Source organism: Pleurodeles waltl, chromosome 5 (assembly GCF_031143425.1).
Source record: "Pleurodeles waltl isolate 20211129_DDA chromosome 5, aPleWal1.hap1.20221129, whole genome shotgun sequence".
NCBI classification, from domain to species: domain Eukaryota; kingdom Metazoa; phylum Chordata; class Amphibia; order Caudata; family Salamandridae; genus Pleurodeles; species Pleurodeles waltl.
In genome coordinates this window covers 579,641,305-579,660,647 of record NC_090444.1, presented here as the reverse complement: position 1 = coordinate 579,660,647, position 19,343 = coordinate 579,641,305, and the positions used below count along the sequence as shown (strand labels likewise).

The window sequence follows — 19,343 nt, the reverse complement described above, 5'->3', positions numbered from 1 at the left end:
TCAGGGGTTCGTCCGTGTTAGACCTGACAGACTTAGGGTGATCATCCCCCACCTTCTTGGCTGCCTCCCTCCACTTTTCTGACACTGTTATAGCTGGTTTTAGGGCTCTGCGCACTTTACCACTGCTAAGCAGTGTTAAAGTGCATATTCTCTCTCCCTTTAACATGGTACCACTGGTTCATTCACAATTGACACATTTGATTTACTTGTAAGTCCCTAGTAAAGTGTACTACATGTGCCAGGGCCTGTAAATTGAATACTACTAATGGACCTGCAGCACTGGTTGTGTCACCCACATAAGTAGCCCCTTAACCATGTCACAGGCCTGTGTGTGCAGTTCCGCTGCCACTTCGACTTTGCATTTAAAAGTACTTGCTAAGCCCTAAACTCCCCTTTTTCTACATATAAGTCACCCCTAAGATAGGTCCTAGGTAACCCACAGGGCAGGGTGCTATGTAGGTAAAAGGCAGGACATGTAAATGTTGGTTTTATTTGTCCTGGAAGTGGAAACCCCCTAAATTCGTTTTCCACTACTGGGAGGCCTGCTCCTTTTATAGGATGGGATTAGGACTGTTCTCATATACTGTTTGAGTGGTAGATTCTGATCAGAAAGGGGTGCACAGCCGTACTGGATCAATACACAGCCTAACCGGAATGATGCAGCCAATTCCCCGAGTGGACAATCGACGCAGCGCCTGCCGTGAGACAGAAAATTTGATGCATCACCACACCGGATTGACGCAACGCTTGTGACTTCTTCCCACATGCCCAGGATTTCCCTGCATCGTCCCTGGGCGTCAAAAAGATCCCCGCATTGCAGTGAGGAACTAAGACTGCGGGCCAAAAAACAACACAAAGCCCCTTGCAGCATGGAAAGAAACAATGCACCGTCTGTGCCGGGTCGGAAAATCCGAAACACACCCTTTTTCCATGTATCTCCTCCTCTGGGGCCTCCGTGCATGTTATTTTTTACGCAAACCAGGTACTTTGTGTAAACAAGAGACAACTGTTGATGTCTAAGATTTGAGACTCTTTTTGAACCAGAAAAAGTGATATTTCAACTTGTGCTTATTCAACCTTAACCTTTTGACCTTAATTTAACCAGATAAATATCCTATATTTTTCTAAACCTGTGTGGTGTTTTCACTGTGTTACTGTACGATTTATTGCACAAATACCTCACATGTTGCCTTCTAAGTTAAGCCTGACTGCTCAATAACAAGCTACCAGAGGATGGGCACAGGATAATTTGGATTGTGTGTGACATACCCTGACTAGGATTGGGGTCCCTACTTGGACAAGGGTGTATACCTCTGCCAACTATGTATTGAATTAAATTCCTTCTTGTGGGGGTTAATGATCTGAGGCTCATAGGCCAAGTAAGCAAGTCATAAAAAACAATAATATAATAAAATATTCAAATGCCTCAAAATTTATGGGGACACAACTGGAACTTTGCATCAGATTATAAATTACTAATTATAGATTACTAATAAATACATCTTGTGTTACATGCTTCTTGAAAGGCAACGTGGGTGACCCTGGCTTACATTCTCTCTGTAGTGGTTCCATGCGTTTTGATTATGCCCTATGGTCCTGTAATATGAAAATATTACTCGGTGGATATTAATTCACATTTAAAATTGACGTTCAGCTCACATATTAAAAGAAAGAAGACTAGAACAATTGTGAGTGATGTGTGTACTATACAACCAGTGAAAAACAACATATTCATTGACAGACTGGTGTAACTTTTGCCCTGGCCAGCCTGCAAATATTTTAGCACTGGTGGTACAAAACAAAAACTTGTGTGCTGGTGTTTACATCACTGTTCCTTTTGATGGGTATAGCATTAACCGCTTCTGTGCCTTGGACGAGGTGACCTCGTCCAAGGCTACAGTTCCCTTGTGCCTTGGACGAGGTCACCTCGTCCAAGGCACAGGGGAACTTGGGGGAGCACTAGCGTGCCCCCCGTGCACCCCCCTCCCCCCCAAGGCGGGGATGGAAGGGGAAGACCTTCCCCTTCCACCCCCGACCCCCCCCACCCCCCCTGTGACATCAGCGCGCGAGCGTGCGCTGATTTGTCACAGGGGCCTCCCCCATCGCGCTGGAAGCTCAGCATTTCTCTTTCAATCACTGGGGGAGGCCCGGAGGGGCTTCAAACGGAAGGAAATGTATTTCCTTCCCTTTGAAGTCTCTCCCAGGGTTTCAAAAGCCGGATTGCTTGCAATCCGGCTTTTGAAACCACTCTACACACCAGGGATTATTAATTTTTTTCTGAAATTGTCATAAGGGAGCGACCCCTTGGGCAAGGGTCGCTCCCTGGGGGGGCAAATTTATTTTAGGCCATTTCTGCACCCCCGGGGGCAGATCGGCCTATTATTAGGCCGATCTGCCCCCAGGGGGGGCAGAAACCTCTAGGAGCCAGGGCAAAAAAAAATGTTGTGTTTTTTTTTTTGTTTGTTTGTTTTTTTAGAGATGGGGAGCGACCCATCAGGCAAGGGTCGCTCCCCTGGGGGGCAAATTGTATTTAGACCATTTCTGCCCCCCTGGTGGCAGATTGGCCGATTTTAGGTCAATCTGCCCCCAATGGGGCAGAAACCACTAGGCACCGGGGATTTGTTTTTTGGCGCAAATGTCACGCAGGGGGAGCGACCCCGTAGGCAAGGGTCGCTCCCGGAGGGGGGGGGGTTGGGGGGGCAAATTTATTTTGGGCCATTTCGGCCCCCCCTTGGGGCAGATCGGCCTATTATTAGGCCGATCTGCCCCCGGGGGGGGCAGAAACCTCTAGGCGGCAGGGCAAATTTTTTGTTTTTTGTTTGTTTGTTTTTTTAGAGATGGGGAGCGACCCATCAGGCAAGGGTCGCTCCCCTGGGGGGCAAATTGTATTTAGACCATTTCTGCCCCCCTTGGGGGCAGATTGGTCGATTTTAGGTCAATCTGCCCCCAAGGGGGCAGAAACCACTAGGCACCGGGGATTTGTTTATTGGCGCCAATGTCACGCAGGGGGAGCGACCCCGTAGGCAAGGGTCGCTCCCGGGCAGGGGGGGTTTGGGGGGGTTCAAATTTATTTTAGGGCATTTCTGCCCCCCCCCGGGGACGGCTGAGCTAGGGGCCAAACTCCACAGGTAGGCACTTTGCAAAAAACACCTCTGTTTTCTGTGAAAAAATATGTTGTGTCCACGTTGTGTTTTGGGCCATTTCCTTTTGTGGGCGCTAGGCCTACCCACAGAAGTCGAGAGACTTAGGGGAACGCTGGGTGGAAGGAAATTTGTGGCTCCTCTCAGATTCCAGAACTTTCTGTCACCGAAATGAGAGGAAAAAGTGTTTCTTTGGCCAAATTTTGATGTTTGCAAAGGATTCTGGGTAACATAACCTGGTCAGAGCCCCGCAAGTCACCCCATCTTGGATTCCCCTGGGTTTCTAGTTTTCAAAAATGCGCTGGTTTGCTGGGTTTCCACAGGTGCCGGCTGAGCTACAGGCCAAAATCCAAAGGTAGGCACTGTTTTCTATGAAAAAATGTGATGTGTCCACGTTGTGTTTTGGGCCATTTCCTTTCGTGGGCGCTAGTTCTACCCACACAAGTGAGGTATCATTTTTATCGGGAGACTTGGGGGACATGTGTTGTTTTAGCCAAATTTTGAGGTTTGCAAAGGATTCTGGGTAACAGAACCTGGTCCGAGCCCCACAAGTCACCCCATCTTGGATTCCCCTAGGTCTCTAGTTTTCAGAAATGCACAGGTTTGGTAGGTTTGCCTAGGTGCCGGCTGAGCTAGAGGCCAAAATCTACAGGTAGGCACTTCGCAAAAAACACCTCTGTTTTCTTTCAAAAAATTGGATGTGTCCACGTTGCGCTTTGGGGCGTTTCCTGTCGCGGGCACTAGGCCTACCCACACAAGTGAGGTATAATTTTTATCGGGAGACTAGGGGGAACGCTTGGTTGAAGGAAACTTGTGGCTCCTCTCAGATTCTAGAACTTTCTGCCACAGAAATGTGAGGAACATGTGTTTTTTTTAGCCAAATTTGGAGGTTTGCAAAGGATTCTGGGTAACAGAACCTGGTCAGAGCCCCACAAGTCACCCCATCTTGGATTCCCCTAGGTCTCTAGTTTTCAGAAATGCACAGGTTTGGTAGGTTTTCCTAGGTGCCGGCTAAGCTAGAGGCCAAAATCTACAGGTAGGCACTTTGCAAAAAACACCTCTGTTTTCATTAAAAAATTTGGATGTGTCCACGTTGCGCTTTGGGGCGTTTCCTGTCGCGGGCGCTAGGCCTACACACACAAGTGAGGTATCATTTTTATCGGGAGACTTCGGGGAACGCTGGGTGGAAGGAAATTTGTGGCTCCTCTCAGATTCCAGAACTTTCTGCCACAGAAATGTGAGGAACATGTGTTGTTTTAGCCAAATTTTGAGGTTTGCAAAGGATTCTGGGTAACAGAACCTGGTCCGAGCCCCACAAGTCACCCCATCTTGGATTCCCCTAGGTCTCTAGTTTTCAGAAATGCACAGGTTTGGTAGGTTTCCCTAGGTGCCGGCTGAGCTAGAGGCCAAAATCTACAGGTAGGCACTTTGCAAAAAACACCTCTGTTTTCTTTAAAAAATGTGGATGTGTCCACGTTGCGCTATGGGGCGTTTCCTGTCGCGGGCGCTAGGCCTACCCACACAAGTGAGGTATCATTTTTATCGGGAGACTTGGGGGAACGCTGAGTGGAAGGAAATTTGTGGCTCCTCTCAGATTCCAGAACTTTCTGCCACAGAAATGTGAGGAACATGTGTTTTTTTAGCCAAATTTTGAGGTTTGCAAAGGATTCTGGGTAACAGAACCTGGTCCGAGCCCCACAAGTCACCCCATCTTGGATTGCCCTAGGTCTCTAGTTTTCAGAAATGCACAGGTTTGGTAGGTTTGCCTAGGTGCCGGCTGAGCTAGAGGCCAAAATCTACAGGTAGGCACTTCGCAAAAAACACCTCTGTTTTCTTTCCAAAAATTGGATGTGTCCACGTTGCGCTTTGGGGCGTTTCCTGTCGCGGGCGCTAGGCCTACCCACACAAGTGAGGTATAATTTTTATCGGGAGACTAGGGGGAACGCTTGGTTGAAGGAAACCTGTGGCTCCTCTCAGATTCTAGAACTTTCTGCCACAGAAATGTGAGGAACATGTGTTTTTTTAGCCAAATTTGGAGGTTTGCAAAGGATTCTGGGTAACAGAACCTGGTCAGAGCCCCACAAGTCACCCCATCTTGGATTCCCCTAGGTCTCTAGTTTTCAGAAATGCACAGGTTTGGTAGGTTTTCTTAGGTGCCGGCTAAGCTAGAGGCCAAAATCTACAGGTAGGCACTTTGCAAAAAACACCTCTGTTTTCTTTCAAAAATTTGGATGTGTCCACGTTGCACTTTGGGGCGTTTCCTGTCGCGGGCGCTAGGCCTACCCACACAAGTGAGGTATCATTTTTATCGGGAGACTTGGGGGAACGCTGGGTGGAAGGAAATTTGTGGCTCCTCCCAGATTCCAGAACATTCTGCCACAGAAATATTCGGAACATGTGTTTTTTTAGCCACATTTTGAGGTTTGCAAAGGATTCTGGGTAACAGAACCTGGTCAGAGCCCCACAAGTCACCCCATCTTGGATTCCCCTAGGTCTCTAGTTTTCACAAATGCACAGGGCTGGTAGGTTTTCTTAGGTGCCGGCTAAGCTAGAGGCCAAAATCTACAGGTAGGCACTTTGCAAAAAACACCTCTGTTTTCTTTCAAAAATTTGGATGTGTCCACGTTGCACTTTGGGGCGTTTCCTGTCGCGGGCGCTAGGCCTACCCACACAAGTGAGGTATCATTTTTATCGGGAGACTTGGGGGAACGCTGGGTGGAAGGAAATTTGTGGCTCCTCCCAGATTCCAGAACATTCTGCCACAGAAATATTCGGAACATGTGTTTTTTTAGCCACATTTTGAGGTTTGCAAAGGATTCTGGGTAACAGAACCTGGTCAGAGCCCCACAAGTCACCCCATCTTGGATTCCCCTAGGTCTCTAGTTTTCAGAAATGCACAGGTTTGGTAGGTTTCCCTAGGAGCCGGCTGAGCTAGAGGCCAAAATCTACAGGTAGGCACTTTGCAAAAAACACCTCTGTTTCCTTTCAAAAATTTGGATGTGTCCATGTTGCGCTTTGGGGCGTTTCCTGTCGCGGGCGCTAGGCCTACCCACACAAGTGAGGTTTCATTTTTATCGGGAGACTTGGGGGAATGCTGCGTGGAAGGAAATTTGTGGCTCCTCTCAGATTCCAGAACTTTCTGCCACAGAAATGTGAGGAACATGTGTTTTTTTAGCCAAATTTTGAGGTTTGCAAAGGATTCTGGGTAACAGAACCTGGTCCGAGCCCCACAAGTCACCCCATCTTGGATTCCCCTGGGTCTCTAGTTTTCATAAATGCACAGGTTTGGTAGGTATCCCTAGGTGCCGGCTGAGCTAGAGGCCAAAATCTACAGGTAGGCACTTTGCAAAAAACACCTCTGTTTTCTTTAAAAAATGTGGATGTGTCCACGTTGCGCTTTGGAGCGTTTCCTGTCGCGGGCGCTAGGCCTACCCACACAAGTGAGGTATCATTTTTATCGGGAGACTTGGGGGAACGCTGGGTGTAAGGAAATTTGTGGCTCCTCTCAGATTCCAGAACTTTCTGCCACAGAAATGTGAGGAACATGTGTTTTTTTAGCCAAATTTAGAGGTTTGCAAAGGATTCTGGGTAACAGAACCTGGTCCGAGCCCCACAAGTCACCCCATCTTGGATTCCACTAGGTCTCTAGTTTTCAGAAATTCACTGGTTTGGTAGGTTTCCCTAGGTGCCGGCTGAGCTAGAGGCCAAAATCTACAGGTAGGCACTTTGCAAAAAACACCTCTGTTTTCTTTCAAAAAATTGTATGTGTCCATGTTGCGCTTTGGGGTGTTTCCTGTTGCGGGCGCTAGGCCTACCCACACAAGTGAGGTATCATTTTTATCGGGAGACTTGGGGGAACGCTGGGTGGAAGGAAATTTGTGGCTCCTCTCAGATTCCAGAACTTTCTGCCACAGAAATGTGAGGAACATGTGTTTTTTTAGCCAAATTTTGAGGTTTGCAAAGGATTCTGGGTAACAGAACCTGGTCCGAGCCCCACAAGTCACCCCATCTTGGATTCCCCTGGGTCTCTAGTTTTCAGAAATGCACAGGTTTGATAGGTTTCCCTAGGTGCCGGCTGAGCTAGAGGCCAAAATCTACAGGTAGGCACTTTGATAAAAAACACCCCTGTTTTCTTTCAAAAAATTGGATGTGTCCACGTTGCGCTTTGGGGCGTTTCCTGTCGCGGGCGCTAGGCCTACCCACACAAGTGAGGTATCATTTTTATCGGGAGACTTGGGGGAACATAGATTACCGAAACAAGTGTTATTGCCCCTTGTCTTTCTCTACATTTTTTCCTTCCAAGTATAGGAGAGTGTGTAAAAAAGACATCTATTTGAGAAATGCCCTGTAATTCACATGCTACTATGGTCACCCCGGAATTCAGAGATGTGCAAATAACCACTGCTCCTCAACACCTTATCTTGTGCCCTTTTTGGAAAAATAAAGGTTTTCTTGATAGCTATTTTTTACTTTTTATATTTCAGCAAATGAATTGCTGTATACCCGGTATAGAATGAAAACGCACTGCAGGGTGCAGCTCATTTATTGGCTCTGGGTTCCTCGGGTTCTTGATGAACCTACAAGCCCTATATATCCCCGCAACCACAGGAGTCCAGCAGACGTAACGGTATATTGCTTTCGATAATCTGACATTGCAGGAAAAAGTTACAGAGTAAAACGTAGAGAAAAATTGAGGTTTTTTTCACCTCAATTTCAATATTTTTCTTTTTCAGTTGTTATTTTCTGTAGGAAACCCTTGTAGGATCTACACAAATGACCCCTTGCTGAATTCAGAATTTTGTCTACTTTTTAGAAATGTTTAGGTGTCTGGGATCCAGCATTGGTTTCATGCCCATTTCTGTCACTGACTGGAAGGAGGCTGAAAGCACAAAAAATTGCAAAAATGGGGTATGTCCCAGTAAAATGCCAAAATTGTGTTGAGAAATTGGGTTTTCTGATTCAAGTCTGCCTGTTCCTGAAAGCTGGGAAGCTGCTGAGTTTAGCACCGCAAACCCTTTGTTGATGCCATTTTCAGGGGAAAAACCACAAACCTTCTTCTGCAGCCACTTTTTCCAATTTTTTTGAAAAAAACGAAATTTTCACTGTATTTTGGCTAATTTCTCGGCCTCCTTCAGGGGAACCCACAAAGTCTGGGTACCTCTAGAATCTCTAGGATGTTGGAAAAAAAGGACATAAATTTGGCTTGGTTAGCTTTTGTGGACAAAAAGTTATGAGGGCCTAAGCGCGAACTGCCCCAAATAGGCAAAAAAAGGCCTGGCACAGGTGGGGGAAAAGGCCTGGCAGCGAAGGGGTTAAGGAAAGAGGAAGCCATGCTCGGTATGTCATGTCTGCCTATTGAATGGGGTTCTAAAATTGACTGGCTAATCTTGCTGACAGATTAAAATGTTAACTAATCATGTTCCTTTAGAGATGTTTTAAGAAGCAGATGCAAATGTACTCAAGCACAAATATTGCTTTTTGTATTTAATACATCTTTTCTGTGCATATTATCGTTGTTGTAAAGAGATGCCAAAAACATTTAGGCCCAGACATCCTAAGATTTTGCATCTGGGTCGTGCCACTTTCATGGTGCAGCCCCGATAAAAAATCCATGTTGGGATTCAGCAAGTCATGCAAATCAAGCGTGTGCTTTTATGTGAAAAGTAATGTAACACAGCACATAGTACTGCTTTGCATTACCTTGCCTTTTTGGGGCAAACCCATATTTACTAAAGTCAGTAAACATGGGTTTGCACCAAAATGGTGCACCCATCTAGGTCTGGCGTAACGAGGAGAAATACTGTTACTTATCCTTGTTACTTTTTCTTTGCAAATGTACAAAGAGGATACACAGAAAGAGGAATGAGCCTCTAAGAATATTTTTTGTGCATAAGGTATCCCTTCCAGCACAAAAACGATTCTGACCACAACAATGGCACCCCTGCGTCATGGCACAAGGGAGCCTGCTTTGGCACTAGGCAGTCAGAAGTGTACCAGTGCTAAGAGAGAGCAGAACTGTGCCTAATTTCAGTAGATACAGCACAATTACGTTTTCTCCCTTTGTTGCATTACAGGGCACCAACTTCCCCAGCTACTTTAAGATGCATCAAATTTTAGTAAATATGGCCCTAAATTTCTAGATGGTTCCTTTACCATACCTCCAGGTAAATGGTGCTTTTTTCTCCATTTTGCATGTGGGGCAGCAGTGCTTCTGTCGGATGCACAATGAACACTTTTGGAGGCTCATTTACAAGAGGTCTGCGCCGCCGAAGTGTCACTTTTTATGACTCTCTGGTGGTGCAGGCCCCTCAAAAATATCTATGAGGTGACGCAAAGCCACCCTGAGAGGCTTTGCAAGGCCTCATAGAAATGGAGTAAGGCAAGGCAGCATGAATCTCTGCTTTGCCTTACTGCACGTCAAGGAGGCGTTCAATGGCCATTGCGGTGGGTTTTACCACACAAAATCCATGGGGTTTGTCACATTCCCAGATTTACAAGGATCTGTAAACCTGGGAATGGGTCAAACTGTGTGCTTCCCCAGGGGAGGCATAACAAAGAGAAATCACTTTATTTCTCTGTGTTTTTTCCTCTTTCTATGTGTGCTGCGCAGCACCCTTAGAAAGAGGAAAACGCCTCCATGGAAGGTGTCCCTTCCTACACAAAAACAATTCTGCCAACTACGCAGTCTTGCACCATGGTGCAACGGTGCCTGTATTGGTGCTAGGCACCAATCTGTGTGCCGGCACAGGCAGAAAGGACAGGAATGTGCTCTATTTCATTAATATGGTGCATTCCTGTCCTTTCCTTTTGAGGCAGGACAGCGTAGCAAGAAGCCTTGCAAGCGCTGCTCTGCACCAAAACGATGTAAATTAGCCCCCCAACATTTTATTTACCCAGTGTGCCTCTGGAAAAGTTGCAAAATAAAGCACAATGGTCATCAACTGCTCTTACACAGCACCCCGAAGAAGTTCAAAATGAATAAATAATTCTGTCTTATTCAGGCAAAACAAGCATTAAAGTCTAATCAGAAGGACTCATAAACAGATAGCAATCACAGAAAATCAGATTTGAAGTATTCAAAATTGTAGTCGTTTTAGCAACGACCAGAATTTTAAACAGGATAATTTGAATGTTGAATTACAACATGATAACGTCTGCCAACAGAATGAAATGTTTCTGTGTACACATAAATCAGCATGTTAGAATAGTTATGCGGCGATGGTAAACAATACGTTAAAATGCGTCTCTTGCCCTCAAAATTGTTAAAAAACGATCACCTACCTTGGCAAAAAACTTAATTTCTTGCTCGTGGGGAAACAGGTCTCCTTTGGGTCTGCTGCCACCATCTGGGGAAACAAAGCATTTCAACTGGAATGTTTAAATAGCAATAAGCAAGAAACACCAAAACAAAATAATATAGGTTTGTGATGGGTAAGTCCCCTAGGAACCGGAAACAAGGTTTGGGGGGTGCAGTATCCCCAGAAATAACCATACTGGAGTTCTGAAGGTGAATGAGCATTAAAGATGCCTTAAAAAGTTGTCTTTGTTTTGTTATATTTGCTTTGCGTTCAGTCAGTGTTCCAGTGTCACAGCTATGTCTTCTGACTATTTATTTAACAATTAAATTGGTATTTAATTTTCATTTTCTGGCTGCAAAGTGAGAGGATTCTGGAAAGTGAAATATGTGGCAATCTTGCTGGAGTACAGGTAATGTGTGAAAGCAAAGACTGAAAGATGTGATTATTTTACTAACACACTAAATTTTACTTTCATGTAAACATATTGTACAAATATTTCAAAATATACCAGCCATTAACGAAACATTCTTTTTGTAATTCTGAAGTGTGATGGAAGAAAAGAGTTTTAATAGGATCAAAACAAAATAATACATTTTACTTAGAAATGTGCAAATGACAATTAGCCACTGAAAACCGATTTCCTTACCTTGTCATTTATGCGATATAGTTTTATCAGTAGAACATTATCATTATCATTATCTGTGAAAATGTAGTGGATACTGGAAAATGTGCGGCCTGTAAATGGCAGTTCGCTACTATAGCATGCTAATTTAGGCCCATATTTATACTTTTTTTGCGCCAGATTTGCGCCGCTTTTTAACGCAAAAACGGCACAAACCTACAAAATACAATTGGGGCATATTTATACTCCGTTTGCGCCGGAATTGCGTCGTTTTTTTTGACGCAATTTCGACGCAAACTTAACTCCATATTTATACTTTGGCGTTAGACGCGTCTAGCGCCAAAGTCCATGGAGTTAGCGTCATTTTTTAGCTTGGACACCTACTTTGCGTTAATTATATGCAAGGTAGGCGTTCCCGTCTAAAAAATCGACTCCTAGGCATGTGCGTCGGATTTATACTCCGGGCAAAATTCACGCCCGGGAGTGGGCAGGTCAAAAAAAATGACGGCCCATATTTATACTTTTTGACGCAAAACTGCGCTAACGCAGTTTTGCGTCAAAAAAATTTGCGCCGGCTAACGCCATTCTGAAGCACCATGCGGGCGCCGTATTTATTGAATGACGTTAGCCAGCGTTAGCTGCCGTCACCGTCTGGTGTGCGTTAAAAAAAACGACGTACACCAGGCAGCGCCGGCGTAGGGGGATATGGGGCTTGGGCGTCAAGAAATGGGGCAAGTCAGGTTGAGGCAATTTTTTCGCCTCAACCCGATTTGCGCCATTTTTTTTCACTCCCAACCCCCATAGAAATGACTCCTGTCTTAGCAAAGACAGGAGTCATGCCCCCTTGCCCAATGGCCATGCCCAGGGGACTTCTGTCCCCTGGGCATGGTCATTGGGCATAGTGGCATGTAGGGGGGCACAAATCAGGCCCCCCTATGCCACAAAAAAAAAAAAAAAAAACACACTTACCTGAACTTACCTTAATGTCCCTGGGATGGGTCCCTCCAGCCTTGGGTGTCCTCCTGGGGTGGGCAAGGGTGACAGGGGGTGTCCCTGGGGGCATGGGAGGGCACCTCTGGGCTCCTTCAGAGCCCACAGGTCCCTTAACGCCTGCCTTTTGCAGGCGCAAAAAAAACGGCGCAAAAGCGGCCGTACGTCATTTTTTTTGACCCGCCCACTCCCGGGCGTGAATTTTGCCCGGGAGTATAAATCCGATGCACATGCCTCGGAGTCGATTTTTTAGACGGGAACGCCTACCTTGCATATCATTAACACAAAGTAGGTGTCCACGCTAAAAAATGACGCTAACTCCATGGACTTTGGCGCTAGATGCGTCTAACGCCAAAGTATAAATATGGAGTTAGTTTTGCGTCGAAATTACGTTAAAAAAAACGACGCAATTCCGGCGCAAACGGAGTATAAATATGTCCCTAAGTACGGCCGCTTTTGCGCCGTTTTTTAGCGCCTGCAAAAGGCAGGCGTTAAGGGACCTGTGGGCTCTGAAGGAGCCCAGAGGTGCCCTCCCATGCCCTCAGGGACACCCCCTGTCACCCTTGCCCACCCCAGGAGGACACCCAAGGCTGGAGGGACCCACCCCAGGGACATTAAGGTAAGTTCAGGTAAGTGTTTTTTTTAATTTATTTTTGTGGCATAGGGGTCCTGATTTGTGCCCCCCTACATGCCACTATGCCCAATGACCATGCCCAGGGGACAGAAGTCCCCTGGGCATGGCCATTGGGCAAGGGGGCATGACTCCTGTCTTTGCTAAGACAGGAGTCATTTCTATGGGGGTTGGGAGTGAAAATAAATGGCGCAAATCGGGTTGAGGCGAAAAAATTGCCTCAACCTGACTTGCCCCATTTCTTGACGCCCAAGCCCCATATCCCCCTATGCCGGCACTGCCTGGTGTACGTCGTTTTTTTTAACGCACACCAGACGGCGCCGGCGGCTAACGCCGGCTAACGTCATTCAATAAATACGGCGCCCGCATGGCGCTTCAGAATGGCGTTAGCCAGCGCTAATTTTTTGGAGGCAAAACTGCGTTAGCGCAGTTTTGCGCCAAAAAGTATAAATATGGGCCAATTGTATTTTGCAAGTTGCGCCGCTTTTGCATCAAAAAATGACGCAAATGCGGTGCTAAAAAAGTATAAGTATGGGCCTTAATATATAATTGCGAAGGCGTGCTTCAAGATGCTCCGCCGTCTACATAGCACACCCCTACTACTCTCCAGCTGAATGTGTGGCTGATTTGCTGTGCCTCTGTGGTGCTTGGATTTTTCACAATCCCTATGACTTCGGTGATATAACATTGATGGCAGCACCCTCACTTTAAGGCCCATCAGCAGATTGCTATTAGCACAAACATGGGGATGCAGATTGCAGCAAATAACCTACGCATTGTTATGCTGGCAATCTAGTTTCCAATCAAAGCTGATAAACATGCCACTGATAACGATGTCTAAACATTTTGACCCTCCCACTACCTGGAGCGAGGATTGGGCTCTGTATGGGAGGGGATTCGGGGAGTAAAACATTTTATTTACAAATGTACTAATGGACGCAGATGTATAAACGTTGTGCAAAGTTCAGAGTTCATGCTATTGTAACAATACACCTGAACGGATTTCTTGATAAAGTACTACTTAATACTGCTCATATTCCAATCTTGAATCACTTTACAGAAGGCAAACAGTGGTTCTATACGCACACATACAGCTTTTTGCACACCTAAGTTTTACTTCTGTGGCCAACAAGTGCGAAGGAACAGGCCCTAACCCATCACATAAAACCATGTCAGATGTGCTTGGGAAGCTACTCACAATCCGAATATTTGCATCAAATGAGTTTAAGATAAGGAATTGTTTTACTGCAGAATAGAACATCTAAGGGGGTCAGCACAGGACACTAGACAAGTTGGAATAATACATTTGCAGCATAAAGCATCACAACTGTTTCACTGAAAGAGAAATTTATGCCTACATACATTTAGCTAATTACTTTCTATTTTATTGCTTGGACTCCATGAATGAATTATGATAACGAATGGAAAATCTACAACCCCCTCTCCGTTTGTTATAAAACTCATAAGAGAAAGATTGTGATTGACAAAATACTGTTATACACTAGCCTGATGCGGGTTACATTGCTGAAACGTATTGATCATACTGGGATAAAACTTTTATTTTCCGTTCCATTAAAATATATATTGTATGGCTGTGGGGCTCAATGTTCACAAGAGTAACATACCAAACTCTAGGATGTACTGGTGAGCTTCATCAACATATCTGATCAGTTGCTGAAGAAAGTTGTAGGCAAAACGTTTCTCAATGGAAGGAGTATCCAGTTCCAGCTCTTTTAAGCCCCTGATATAAAAGAGAAACATCCAGATGTATGCAACGTAAACGTATCCACAACTGGATCACAAAATATGTACAGGCACATAGTTAAATACAGTAGGAAGGTTAATTCAGCTGAGAAAGCGGAGCCAGTGATGAGAAGTAAGTGGGAGGATGGATAAACAAGGTTAAAATACCTCTACAGTGTTTTCAAAACAAGGCAAATATTGCGAACCAGTTAAAAATATGTTAAAACATTTGATATGAAATACACTGTCATTAAGTGTATAATAAAACAACAGAAATTATAACTATCTTTACTCCATTCTAAATGCAGGACCAACCAATTTTATAACTGTCCAAACTTCACTATTCAGCTATAATCAGTCAATCATTCAAAACACACCCTTGTAGCCAGTCAAAATTTAAAGCCTAGATGAGACCTATGCATGCCCTACAAGTACCACTGCCTCAAGTATCTCAAAGTTCATTCATCCAACCATCTTGCATCTTTTTCTTATATGTAATTTTATGGCAAGATCGGAGGCTCCTATTATGCTTTAGTCTTTTCTTTATTTTTAATAGCAGCTGCAGTCAAGAACAAAACTACTGATCCCATAAGGCTAACGAAAGTGGCCAATGAGGATCAAAAGGTAGTTCTAAGTAATGCACCAATCACTAACAATCCATACTAATAATACCTATCTTGACTGGGAACAGCCCTCTTTTCTTGCAGCTTGCAGTCAAGATAAGTACTATTTCCTTTCAAGTACATTCATTAATTGTGGTGTTTTAACCTTTGTGTATGTTTTTGGCATATTATTGATTGTGATATTGGCTTTGTTTGCCTTTTTTTCTAGCTTTGTAGTTTACTTGTCAGTCGGCTCGTAGCCGCATTCTATTTGTGCGCGTGTCATTTTTCTTTCGGCCGCCCGCTGAGGAGAAGTTTCGGTACCCAGCAGGAGCGCTTCCAGCACGCGTCTCCTTTCAGCATGAGCAGCATTTTCTGCCGCTCACTTAGCCTTTTACACGGTTCTTAACACTGCCTGTCAGCCTATCTTCACAGCGTGTTTTCTGACACGCTTCATTTGTTTTATTGCTTACCTCCTCAAGCGGTCTCTGTGGCCTTTAGCTATCGCCGGACTCCGAGTTTCTCTGGAGGTTCAGTTTTTTTCAGTTTACCTTTTGATCCTCATTGGCCACTTTCGTTAGCCTTATGGGATCAGTAGTTTTGTTCTTGACTGCAGCTGCTATTAAAAATAAAAAAATAACTAAAGCATAATACTCACCTCCGTGTCTTTAATAAAATTAAGACTTTCCTTCATAAATGACTGTTTGCACATTTACATAAAAATTAGAACATTAAGTATGGATGTGAATTTGTTTGTCCGAAAAGGTGCTTGAACAGTCTGAGAGAAACTACTACTTACAAGTCTGTCAATGTTTACTTCATTCTCAAAGTCCGACCCCTGCTCCTTTCCTGGGAACACCAATTCTATTGCCCCCTCCTGTGCAGCTCCCCCTGTTGCTGCTGCTGCCTTTACCTCGAGCGAACTGACTTCAAGGCCCGCTTCCACCTGCAGGCTCCAGCCTGTGCTTCATGCCTCGTGGCCATCTGCAAGTAAGTATCTTCTGTCTCTCTTTACTCCTGCTTTTACTTCTACCTTTATTTCTGTTTTTTACTTCTGTTTTTATTTTCTGTCTTTTATACCATTGTTTCCTTCTTGTCTCTTTCTCTCTCCTTTCACTCTCCCCGTGTTTTCCCCACGCCGCTGCTGCCACTCCACCCCTCGTGAATTGCTTCTCCCACGCCCCCGCCTCCTCCCTTTCTTAATGCCAGCTGCGCAGCAGGCACACCGCTGGTGCACCAAAGGCAAGCCCGTCTGTGCCCGTCCATGCCTGGACTGCACCTATCACCACCGACCCTGGTCCTCCCTGCATCTGCCGGTTCAACGCCAACACCACTCTACGAGCCCTAAACCCGGAAAGATCCTCAGCCTGTCACCTAGCCAACCCCAAGAACACTCATGGACCTTTTTCAACGTGCTTGCTCCAGCACCCTCCAAGGACCACCTCACGATCCTGTACCAAGCACGGATGACCACCGCAAGTGCATACTCCTCAACACATGCTCCCTCGTCAAGCACGCAGTAGAAGTCTGGGACCTCCTCGACTCGACCACCCTGGACGTCGCCTTCTTTATGGAGACATGGATCACTGCCACCTCGGCCCCGGACATTGCCACAGCCATCCCCGACACATACAAAATCAACAGAGACAACTGGCCTGAAGGAGGCATTGCCATAGTCAATAAGAACACCCTCCGCCTGAAAACCACCAAGAGTCAAAGGGCCATATGTACGAACACATTTTCCCATTGACCCAGAATGGGAAAAACCCTTTGCTACATCTGGCCCAAAGTCTCAGCCAACCCATGAACACCTACACTTCCAGATTCAGACCAACCCCAACTCCTCCCTCCATGGCATACTCATCCACAGGCTGCCTGGACCCCGACCCCAATTCTGTGAAGACACTGCCGACCTCGGTGCCCCTAAGCGCTCACCTCCATCAACTACATCCTACTTGGCGACCTCAACTTCCACCTTGATATCCATGATGACCCCAACACCACAAACCTTCTAGACAACCTCATAACACTCAGCCTCAAACAACTTGTAAAAATCCCCACCCACAAAGCTGGACACATCCTGACCCCGTCTTCTCAGAAGGGAACAACATCACCCTCTCTCACACCTCCGAAGATCAGTGGACCAACCAAAAGTGCGTCCACTTTACCTTCACAAAGAACACTGCCCCCCAGTATGCCCCCAGTCCCCTCAGCAGACGCTGGGGCAAACTTACAGAAGGACAACTCACCAACGCACTCAGCCACTCCCCTCACTGGACGTAGCAAACGCTAATGAATCCGCAAGCAATCTACACCGCTGGTTATTAGAATGCACCAACCAGGTAGCCCCCTAAGGAAACTGACATAGCACAACACCTAACTGGTTTACGGTAGACCTACAGGAATCCAAATGATCCTGCAGGCGACTGGAACGAAAGTGGAGGAACAGCAAATCAACCAAAAACTGCACAGCCTACAAGAACGCAGCCACCACGCACCACCAGAACATGAGAACTGCCAAAAAAGCAACCATTTAAGAATGCCTCAGCACCAGGGCTCACAACAGCAAAGAGCTCTTCACCATCGTCAAAAAGTTCACGAACCCCGGGAAAGACACCTTATTCATTCCTCCCTCCCATGACCTCTGCAACGACCTTGCCACCTTTTTACACCAAAGAATCCAGGACATTCACAAAGGCTTAAGGAACCAAACCCCCCCCCCCTCACTGCCCAAAAACACCACCACGGACCCAGCACCACACCAGATCCAGAACTCCTGGACCCCCATCACCAAAGAGGACACCCAAAGACTCATGAACTCCATCCACTCGGGAGCACCCTTGGATCCGTGCCCTCATCATATCTTCAACCTGGTCAGTGCCACCATAGCACCTGAGCTCTGCCGAATTTTCAACCGATCCGTTGAGACCACCAACTTCCCATCAGACTGGAAGCACACCAAGATCAGCCCGCTACTCAAGAAACCCACCGGCAACCCAAGGGAGCTGAAAAACTACAGACCCATCTCTCTGCTCCCTTTCCTAGCCAAAGTAACGTAAAAGGCCTTCAACCAGCAACTCACTGAATTCCTCATGACACACCAAATCCTAGACCAATCCCAATCTGGATTCAGAAGCAACCACAGCACTGAAATAGCACTCTTAGCAGCCACCGACAACATGCCCACCATACTAGACCACAGAGGCATGACCGCACTCAGCCTCGTCAACCTCTCCACTGCGCTTGACGCCATCTCCCACTCCACCCTCTGCACCAGACTACACAACACCAGCATCCGAGACAAAGCACTGGATTGGATCAGGTCCTTCCTCACAGGAAGAACACAGACTGTCAGACTACTGCCGTTCACGTCAGAACCCAAAGACACATGCTGAGGAGTGCCCAAAGGATCATCACTCAGCCCGACACTTTTCAACATCTACATGGCCCCACTAGCCAAGATCCTCAAATAACACGGTCTAAACATAGTGTGTTATGCCAATGATACCTAATTGATCCTCTCCCTGTCCGATGACCCTGCAAAGGCCAAGAGAAATTTCCTCAATGGGGTGAGAGCAGTCGCCGCCTAGATGGAAGCCAGCTGCCTCGAACTCAACAGAGACAGAGACAGAGGCGCATATTTATACTTTTTGATGCAAAACTGCGCTAACGCAGTTTTGCGTCAAAAAAATTAGCGCCGGCTAACGCCATTCTGAAGCGCCATGCGGGCGCCGTATTTATTGAATGACGTTAGCCGGCGTTAGCCGCCGCCGCCGTCTGGTGTGCATTAAAAAAAACGACGTACACCAGGCAGCGCCGGCGTAGGGGGATATGGGGCTTGGGCGTCAAGAAATGGGGCAAGTCAGGTTGAGGCAATTTTTTCGCCTCAACCCGATTTGCGCCATTTTTTTTCACTCCCAACCCCCATAGAAATGACTCCTGTCTTAGCAAAGACAGGAGTCATGCCCCCTTGCCCAATGGCCATGCCCAGGGGACTTCTGTCCCCTGGGCATGGTCATTGGGCATAGTGGCATGTAGGGGGGCACAAATCAGGCCCCCCTATGCCACAAAAAAAAACAAAAAAAAAACACTTACCTGAACTTACCTTAATGTCCCTGGGATGGGTCCCTCCAGCCTTGGGTGTCCTCCTGGGGTGGGCAAGGGTGACAGGGGGTGTCCCTGGGGGCATGGGAGGGCACCTCTGGGCTCCTTCAGAGCCCACAGGTCCCTTAACGCCTGCCTTTTGAAGGCGCTAAAAAACGGCGCAAAAGCGGCCGTATGTCATTTTTTTTGACCCGCCCACTCCCGGGCGTGAAT

General features: G+C 46.3%; 1 protein-coding gene across 1 annotated transcript in view; it reads right to left on the bottom strand.

Moving 5' to 3' along the window:
- The window catches only part of RYR2 (ryanodine receptor 2), a 2,714,825-nt gene that overhangs the window by 782,936 nt on the left and 1,912,546 nt on the right, over positions 1-19,343 (bottom strand). The window contains exons 59-60 of the mRNA XM_069234403.1: positions 14,307-14,422; positions 10,422-10,486 (exon numbers count right to left, since the gene is read on the bottom strand). Of these exons, the coding sequence (XP_069090504.1) occupies positions 10,422-10,486; positions 14,307-14,422 (181 nt within the window). The remainder of the gene's footprint in view (positions 1-10,421; positions 10,487-14,306; positions 14,423-19,343) is intronic.